The sequence below is a fragment of the Rhincodon typus genome, chromosome 1 (genome assembly GCF_021869965.1).
Source record: "Rhincodon typus isolate 14 chromosome 1, sRhiTyp1.1, whole genome shotgun sequence".
NCBI classification, from domain to species: Eukaryota; Metazoa; Chordata; class Chondrichthyes; order Orectolobiformes; family Rhincodontidae; genus Rhincodon; species Rhincodon typus.
In genome coordinates this window covers 4,139,760-4,149,806 of record NC_063332.1, presented here as the reverse complement: position 1 = coordinate 4,149,806, position 10,047 = coordinate 4,139,760, and the positions used below count along the sequence as shown (strand labels likewise).

General features: G+C 47.1%; 1 protein-coding gene across 1 annotated transcript in view; it reads left to right on the top strand.

The window, feature by feature from the left end:
- Positions 1-10,047, top strand: part of LOC125483950 (heat shock 70 kDa protein 12B-like) — a 33,782-nt gene that overhangs the window by 18,671 nt on the left and 5,064 nt on the right. Inside the window, exons 3-6 of the mRNA XM_048600655.1 lie at positions 279-403; positions 4,193-4,379; positions 9,499-9,603; positions 9,845-9,961. Coding sequence (XP_048456612.1) covers positions 279-403; positions 4,193-4,379; positions 9,499-9,603; positions 9,845-9,961 — 534 coding nt within the window. The remainder of the gene's footprint in view (positions 1-278; positions 404-4,192; positions 4,380-9,498; positions 9,604-9,844; positions 9,962-10,047) is intronic.

Sequence of the window (10,047 nt, the reverse complement as noted above, 5' to 3'; positions counted from 1 at the left end):
AGGGGGGAATGGGAAGGATCAGTGATCCTATCATGAAGGAACACGGAGGGAGGTTTAAGTAAACGGATTGACTGAGTTGCCCTCAAAGTGGCTGTTTGTGGGATCTTGCTGTGCATTGACTGATGTTACAGTAGTGAGGACAATTTGAAAGGACACTGTTGGCTGTAAAAAGGTGTTGGGGCTGTCTCTGTTGCTCACAGCCATAGCTGCAACCTGAAAGGTTTGTATTCCGGATCCCAGGACTGCCTCCTGACCCATCCCTGATTGGTGTTTTGCAGAGATCCCTCGGCAACGTGCCACAGTATCGGCCATTCAGCGTGGTAGTGGCCATCGACTTTGGGACGACAGCAAGTGGCTATGCATTCAGTCTGGTACAGGACCCTGAGACCATCCACATGATGAGGTACTTCACACCAGTATCTGTCCCTTTGTGGTATATAGGTGCAGCTTTCAATTACGGCCCATCCCTAATTACCCTGGAGGGGCTGATTTTAGATCATAACATAAGAACTAGGAGCAGGAGTAGGCCATCCGGCCCCTTGAGCCTGCTCCACCATTCAATAAGATCATGGCTGATCTTTTTGAGACTCAGCTCCACTTACCCACCCGCTCACTATAACCCTTAATTCCTTTCCTGTTCAACAATTTATCTAGCCTTGCCTTAAAAACATTCAGTGAGGTAGCTTCAACTGCTTCACTGGGCAGGGAATTCCACAGGTTCACAACCCTTTGGGTGAAGAAGTTCCTCCTGACCTCAGTCCTACATCTGCTTCCCTTTATTTTGAGGCAATGCCCTCTAGTCCTAGTTTCACCTGCTAGCGGAAACAATCTCCCTGCCTCCACCTTATCTATTCCCTTCATAACCTTATATGTTTCTGTAAGATCTCCCCTCATTGTTCTGAATTCCAATAAGTATAATCCCGGTCTACTCAGTCTCTCCTCATAATCCAACCCTCTCAACTCTGGAATCAACCGAGTGAATCTCCTCTGCACCCCCTCCAGTGGTAGTATATCTCTTCTCAAGTAAGGAGACCAAAACTGCACACAGTACTCCAGGTGTGGCCTCACCAAGACCCTATACAGCTGCAGCATAGCCTCCCTGTTTTTAAACTCCATCCCTCTAGCAATGGCAGACAAAATTCCATTTGACTTTTTAATTACCTGCTGCACCTGCAATCCTACTTTTAGCGATTCATGCACAAGGACACCCAAGTCCCTCTGCACAGCAGCGTGCTGCAATTTTTTACCATTTAAAACATAGCCCATTTTGCTGTTATTCCTACCAAAATGGATGAGCTCACACTTATCAACATTGTACTCCATCTGCCAGACCTTTGCCCACTCACTTAGACTGTCTATATCCCTCTGCAGACTTTCAGTGTCTTCTGCACACTTTGCTCTACCACTCACCTTAGTGTCATCTGCAAATTTTGACACACCACACTTAGTCCCCAACTATAAATAATCTATGTAAATTGTAAACAATTGCGGTCCCAACACTGATCCCTGAGGCACACCACGAGCCACTGACCGCCAACCAGAAAAACACCCATTTACCCCTACTCTTTGCTTTCTACTGGTCAACCAATCCTCTATCCATGCCAATACATTACCTGTAATACCGTGCAACCTTATCTTATGTAGCAGCCTTTGGTGTGGCACCTTGTCAAATGCCTTCTGGAAATCCAGATACACCACATCCACAGGTTCCCATTGTCCACCATGCAAGTAATGGCCTCAAAGAATTCCACCAAATTAGTTAAACATGACCTACCCTTCATGAACCCATGCTGGGTGTTCCCAATGGGACAATTTATGCTCAGCTTCCTTTGCTTACAGCCCATCCCTAACTACTCTGGAGGGGCTGATGTTCAGCTTCCTTTGCTTACGGCCCATCCCTAACTACTCTGGGGGGGGGCTGATATTCAGCTTCCTTTGCTTACGGCCCATCCCTAATTACCCTGGAGGGGCTGATATTCAGCTTCATTTGCTTACGGCCCATCCCTAATTACCCTGGAGGGGCTGATGTTGAGCTTCCTTTTGAAATTTTTGATCTTAAACTAATCAGGACAGAGTGCAAGAATGCCAAATTTTATACAGTCACAGCTATTTACAGTGCAGGAGAAAGGCTGCTGATTGATTGGCATGATGACTCTGATTGGCCATGGTGCTGCCATGGGAAACAGCAGTGGGGAGCGATTGGCTTGTTAACGGTGAGGGGTTGTGGTAATCTCACTGGAGCTGGCAATGTCCTGGGGAGCTGAGCTCATATCACACCACGGCAACTGGTTGAGTTGGATCTGGAATCTCTGTGATGGTGAACCTGAAACAATCAACAATTGTCATAAAATCCCATCCAGTTCGTTAATCTCCTTCGCAGCTCACCACCACTTTCTCCAGGATAACCAGGGAGGGGTGATAAATGCTGGCCCAGCCCAGAGACACCCATACCCATCTACTGGATATGAAAGAAAAGTTGTCAATTGTGAGATGGGCAGCATGGCCAACAGGCCAACGCTAAATACCACACACACTCTGTACTCACTGCATTGCTTTTAGAGCCAGAGAGATTTAAAGCCCATCGAGGCTAAAACAACCACCAAGCTATTCTAATCCTAACTTTCTCAACTTTTATTTTTCGTTCATGGGATGTAGGCATCTCTCTCAGGGCTGACGTTAGTTGCCCATCCTTAATTACCCTCGAACTGATCGGATCTCTAAGCTGTTTCAGAGGTTTACCCACATTGCTGTGGGTCTGGAGTCACATGTAGTATGACCAGATAAGGGATGGCAGTTCCCCTCCCTAAAGTGAACCAATCGGGGTTTTGAGAACAATCCAGTAGTTTCACGGGGACTACTTCTGAGATACCTTCACCGAAAGCACTGATAGGCTTTGAACTCACAACTCTGCGTCAACAGGCCTGGCCTCTGGGTTGCTTTTAGGCAGGAGGAGACTTTCCAGTTTATCTAGCACCTCCTATCCCCGGTGTATATTTCAGCCTTTCTGATCGGTCCTCTCCCCAGCACTCCCTTCATCCGTCTAGCCCTTGCTATCCCCTGTATTCCCTGCTCCACGGTTTCCCAAAGGCTCATATCAAGGACATTTTCATTTCATTTTATTGACAGGTGCCATTTCTTTCTGAGACTCTAAAAGGGGAGGCAATGGCTTAGTGGTATTATCGCTGGACTGTTAATCCAGAGACCCAGATAATGTTCTGGGGACCCAGGTTCAAATCCCACCACGGCAGATGGTGAAATTTGAGTTCAATAGATACATGGAATTAACAATCTAATGCTGACCGTAAATCCATTGGCAATTGTTGGGGAAAAACCCACCTGGTTCGCCAATGTCCTCTAGGGAAGGAAACTGCCATCCTTACCTGGTCTAGCCTACATGTGACTCCAGACCCACAGCAATATGGTTGGCACTTAACTGCCCTCTGTGCAATAAATGTTGGTCTAGCCAGCAATGCCCTCACCCTCTGAATAAATAAAAATAAACACCAATATCAATAATCTCTCCCACAATCTTAAATTCCTGGTCTCTGTGTTAAATAAAGAGAAATGAATTGAAAAATATCTCCAGGCAAAATAAAGAGATATTAATTCTCTCATGGCCTCACATAAACAGGGACCTGAGTTTGATTCCACCTGCGGGTGACTGTCTGTGTGGAGTTTGCACATTCTCCCCGTGTCTGTGTGTGTTTCCACCGGGTGCTCCAGTTTCCTCCCACAGTCCAAAGATGTGTGGGTTAGGTGGATTGGCCATGGTATCCAGGGAAAGTAGGAACGGCTGATGCTGGAGTCTGAGATAACAAGGTGTAGAGCTGGATGAACACAGCAGGCCAAGCAGCATCAGAGGAGCAGGAAGGCTGACGTTTCGGGCCTAGACCCTTCTTCAGAAAATCTAGACCCGAAACATCAGCTTGGCCTGCTGTGTTCATCCAGCTCTACACCTTGTTATCATAGTATCCAGGGATGTGCAGGCTGGGTGGATTAGCCATGGGAAATGCAGGGTTACAGGGATAGGGTGCGTCTGGGTGGGATGCTCTTTGGAGGGTCAGTGTGGACTCGATGGGCCAAATAGGCCTGCTTCCACACTGTAGGGATTCTCTGATTCTCGTGGAGGTAAGGATCATGATCCAAGTTGAATGTCGTCAGATTCCAATTGCTTCGGTGTGTTTGTTTCCAGGCGGTGGGAGGGTGGTGATCCTGGAGTTGCCAATCAGAAAACCCCCACCAGTTTGCTCCTCACTCCTGATGGCAGTTTCCACAGTCTGGGTTATACAGCCAGGGATCATTACCATGACCTGGACCCAGAGGAAGCCAGGGACTGGCTATACTTCGAGAAGTTTAAGATGAAGATTCACAGTACCTGTGTGAGTATACACTGCACGGTCACTTCTCTCCAAATGTGACAGGAAGATCAGCCGGTCACACCCAATAAAACTCAAGACGCTGTTCGAGTCCCGGCGCACGGTAATACTGAACAAATCAGATCTTACACGGGATAGTGAGTCTAGGGAGGGGTATGTTGATATTCTAGGGCATGTCAATATAAAAGGGGGTGATGTTGGGTGATTTGGAAAACATTAAGGTAGACAGGTCCCCAGGACCTGATGGGATCTATCCCAGAATGCTGCCAAGGAAGAAATTGCTGGGGACTTGTATCCTTTGTAGTCACAGGAAAGGTCTCAGGGGACTGGAGCATAGCCAACGCTGTTCTTTTGTTTCAGAAGGGTAACAGGGATAATCCAGATCGGTGAACCTTACATCGGTGGCAGGGAAATTATGAGAAAAGATTCTTGGGGACAGGATTGACTCATATTTGGGAAAATATCGACTTATCAGCGATAGGCAGCATGGCTTTGTGTGGGGACTTTTTTTGAAGAAGTGGCGAAGATGAGGGCAAGGGGGTAGATATTGTTTAAATGGACTTTAGCAAGGCCTTTGATAAGGCTGATACAGAAGGCGAAGTCACATGGGATCCATGGTGAGTTGGTAAGATGGATACAGAACTGGCTTGGTCATAGAAGACAGGGAGTAGTGGTGGAAGGGTGTTTTTCTGACTGGAGATCTATGGCCAGTGGTGTTCTGCAGGGATCAGTGCTGGAAGCCCTGTTGTTTGTAATATATGTCAATGATTTGGTGGAGAAGGTAGGTGGCCTGTTTTTTGTGGACAATACAAAGGTTGGGGGACCTGAAGGTAGTGAGGAGGATTGCAGAGGATACAGCAGGATATAGATAGGGCTGCAGACTTGGGTGGAGAAATGGCGATGGAATTTAATCCAGACAAATGCAAGGTAATGTACTTTAGAAGGTCTAATGCAGGAGGGAATTATACAGTAAATGTCAGAATCCTTAGAAGCATCAACATACAGAGGGATCTAGGCATACAGGTACTCAGTTCCCTGAAAGTGGCAACACAAGAGGATAAGGTGGTTAAAAGCTGTATGACGCACTTGTCTTCATCTGTCAGGGCATAGAGTATAAAAACAGGCAAGCCATGCTGCAGTTTTACAGAACTTTAGTTAGGAAACGTTTGGAATATTGTGTACAGTTCCGGCCCTCACACTGCCAAAAGGATGTGGAGGTTTTGGAGCGGGTACAGAAACAGTTTACCAGAATGTTCTGAGGAAGGGTCACCGGACCCAAAACATTAACTCTGTTTTCTCCTTCACAGATGCTGCCAGACCTGCTGAGCTTTTCCAGCAACTTCTGATTTTGTTCCTGATTTACAGTATCTGCAGTTCTTTCGGTTTTTATTTACCAGGATGTTGCCCAGTTTGGAGGGTATGAGCTATGAGGAGAGATTGGACAAGCTTAGTTTGTTTTCACTTGAATGTCGGAGGCTGAGGGGTGACCTGATAGAGCACAGAACATGGAACAGTACAGCACAGCACAGGCCCTTCGGCCCATGATGTTGTGCCAACCTATTATCCTACTAAATCAATCTACCTACTATCATCCATGTGCCTATCCAAGAGTCACTTAAAAGTCTCTAAAGAATCTGACTCCATTACCACTGCCAGCAGCACATTCCACACGCCCACCACCGTCTGTATAAAGAACCTACATCTGACATCTCCCCTATACCTTCCTCCAATCACCTTAGCCCCCTCGTAATAGTCATTTCCGCCCTGGGAAAAAGTCTCTGATTATCCATTCTATCTATGCCTCTGATCATCTTGTAAACCTCTATCAAGTCACCTCTCATCCTCCTTCGCTCCAATGAGAAAAGCCCCAGCTCCCTCAACCTTTCCTCATAAGACCTGCCCTCCAGTCCAGGCAGCATCCTGGTAAATCTCCTCTGCACCCTCTCTAAAGCTTCCACATCTTTCCTGTAATGAGGCGACCAGAACTGAACACAATATTCCAAGTGTGGTCTAACCAGGGTTTTATAGAGCTGCAGCATAACCTCACGGCTCTTAAACGCAATTCCCCTCCACTGAAAGCCAACACACCATACGCCTTCATAACAACCTTATCAACTTGGGAGCAACTTTGAGGGATCCATGGACGTGGACCCCAAGTTCCTCCACACTGCCAAGAATCCTGCCATTATCCCTGTATTCTGCATTCAAATTTGACCTTCCAAAATGAATCACTTCACACTTTTCTGGGTTGAATTCCATCTACCACTTCTTTGCCCAGCCCTGCATCCTGTTAATGTCCCGTTGCAACCTACAACAGCCCTCCACGCTGTCCACAACTCCACCAACCTTCGTGTCATCAGCAAAATTACTAACCCACCTTTCCACTTCCTCATCCAAGTCATTTATAAAGATCACAAAAAGCAGAGATCTCAGAACAGATTCCTGTGGAACACCACTGGTCACTGAGCTCCAGGCTAAATACTTTCCATCTCCTACCACCCTCTACCTTCTATTGGACAGCCAGTTTTGTAGCCAAATTTCCCTGAATCCCATGCATCCCAGTCCATTGTTGATTATTAGGGAAAAACCCATCTGTTTCACTAATTGTCAGGAAATCTGCCCTGATAGGAGCAAGCAAAGCAAATCTGCCATCCTCACCTGATCTGGCCTACATGTGACTCCAGACCCACCAGCAATATGGTTGACAATGTGCCTAGCAAGCCACTCAGTTCAAGGGCGGCTAGGGATGGACAATAAATGCTGGCCAAGCAGCGAGGACCACGCCCCACGAGTGAATTTTTTTTAAAAATGATACCTTAAGGGACCGATTCGCATACACACCAAGGTCCCTCTGATCGTCAGTGCTGCCCAGGGCCTGAGATTACAAACACACATAGCGTGAAGGAGGTCAATGAGACAGTAAGGGAGCAATCCGGACTCCAGCTGGTGAAATGAAACGTAGGGAGGTTGGGCTAAACTTGTCTGAAACCTGGGAGTAGAGTGAGCATTTCTGCCTGACAGAGGGATGTTGTGGTTGGTTGGCTCGCCGAGCTGGTTCGTTGTTCTTCCACAGACGTTTCATTACCCTGCTGGGTAACATCATCAGTGCAGCCTCCAATGAAGCGCCGTTGTGTTTTCCACCTGTTATTTAAACTCTGGTGTCCGTTGGAATGGATTTCCTTCGCAGTGGTGTATATATATATATATATAGGGTCTAGTTCTATATGGAAGTAAGGAAATCTATTCCAATGGACCCCCAGAGTTTAAATACCAGGCGGGAAAACACAACAGCACTTCATCGGAGGCTGCACTGATGATGTTACCCAGGGTAATGAAACGTTTGCGAACTAATGAACCAGCTCGGCGAGCCAACCAACCTCAACACTCACAACCCGAGCTACAAATCTACTCCAAAACATCAGTGAAAGAGGGATGTTAAATTGATTAGAATGATCATAGAATTATATTTTTTTCCCCTTTATTCATTCACGGGATGAGGGTGTTGCTGGCCAGGCAGCATTTATTGCCCCTCTGGGCAATTAAGAATCAACCACATTAATGTGGGTCTGGAATCACATGTAGACCAGACCAAGTAAGGATGGCAGTTTCCTTCCCTAAAGGACATTAGTGAACCAGATGGGTTTTTCCTGACAATCGACTCACAGTCATCATTAGATTCTTAATTCCAGATTTTTTTAATTGAATTCAAATTCCACCATCTGCCATGGCAGGATTCGAACCCGGGTCCCCAGGGCATTATCTGTGTCTCTGGATTAACAGTCCAGCGATAATACCACTAGGCCATCACCTCCCCCTTACAATACATCAGTATTGTATATCCATCAGGAAATAACTGATTGGCTGAGTTCTTTTCCTTTAACTAAAGGCCAAAGGGTGACCGTACAGACGTCTATAAAATGGTGAAAGGTTCTTCAGGAACTCCATTACTCCATGTTGCCATCTATCCCTGCCAGCCCTCCACTCAGGAATCAAAACACTGCAGATGCTGGAAATCTGAAACTAACACAGAGAATGCTGGCAGCATCTGTGCAGAGGGAAACTGAGTTAACGTTTCGGGGCCGTTATGTCTCATCTTTAGAACTGAAAGGGCAAGGAATCAATCCATTGTCTCAAAAATATTCATCAACTTCTGAGGCAGCAATTTCCAAAGTTACACAACAAAATAAATACATCTCACCTTGTCCTAATCCCTAAGCTCCCCAATTTTGGCATGACCCACAAGAGGGAAACACCCTTCCCAACTCCACCTTGTCAATGTCACTCAGGATCTATGGAGTCACGCAGCACAGAAACAGACCCTTCAATCCAACCCGTCCATGCCGACCAGAAATCGCAATCTGACCCGGTCCCATTTCCCAGCATTTGGTCCATATCCCTCTAAACCCTTCCAATTCATTTACCCATCCAGATGCCTTTTAAATGTTGTAATTGTACCAGCCTCCACCACTTCCTCTGGCATCTTATTCCATACACACACCACGCTCTGTGTGAAAATGTTGCCCCGTTAGGCCCCTTTTATATCTTTCCCCTCTCACCTTAAACCCATGCCCTTGAGTTTTGGATTCCCTGTCTGCAAACTTACTAACACACCCATCCACATTTTCAACTAAGTCATTTATATATATATATATAACACAGAGGTCCCAGTGCAGATCCCTGCAGAACACGACTAATCACGGACCCCCAACCTGAGAAACGCCCTTCCACCCCTACCCTCTGCTTTCTATGTGTAAGCCAATTCTGAATCCATGTGGCCAAGTCACCATGGATCCCATCATCTTAATCTTCTGGATGAGCCTACCTTGAGGGACCTTGTTGAAAGCCTTACTAAAATCCATGTAAACAACATCCACTGCTCTCCCCTCATCAATCACCTTCGGCACCTCCTCGAAAAATCCAATTAATTCAGTCTATTGGCCTGTCTGCATAACTCCCTGTGTGACTAAGATCAGAGAGTGGTTTCATTTATCCCGCTCGGGCCTCAGTCTACTCAGATTGGAGGCACACGCTATGCAGACTTCCCATGACATCTCCCCCACTGTGATTCCAGAACCTTCCACAGCGCCGAAACCGCACCAATTCCCTTGTCTTGTCTCTCCAGGACCTCACCCTGGAGACGGAGCTGGAGGCTGTAAATGGGAAGAGAGTCAAAGCCCTGGAGGTGTTTGCTCACGCACTGAGATACTTCCGGAAGCACGCCCTAAAGGTTAGTGAGGCGTCTGAACTTTGACCTTTCACACCGGGGTCAGTCCGTCAATCGGGGGGAGCGCTATGGCAAGGTTGAGGGCCCCATCACGACAGCTCTGAAGACCGAGGTGGGAGTGAGAGCCAACTGGTGGGATCTGGGAGATTGAGACACATGTGAAAGGATGGCACCAGCGGCTCGATGAATGCAGTCCATTCCGTGTCGAGCTGATATTCCTGAGCAGTGCTGTGTGTTTTGGCAGGAGCTGAAAGACCAGTTCTCGGTGGGTTTGGACACAGATGATGTGCGCTGGGTAATCACCGTCCCAGCGCTCTGGAAACAACCTGCGAAACAGTTCATGAGGGAAGCAGCTTATCTGGTAAGGAGCAACAGACTGAGCGATCAGGGCTCACACCCTACAGAGAGAGAGATCCAGGGTGGGGGGGGGAACAGAGAGATCGGGGG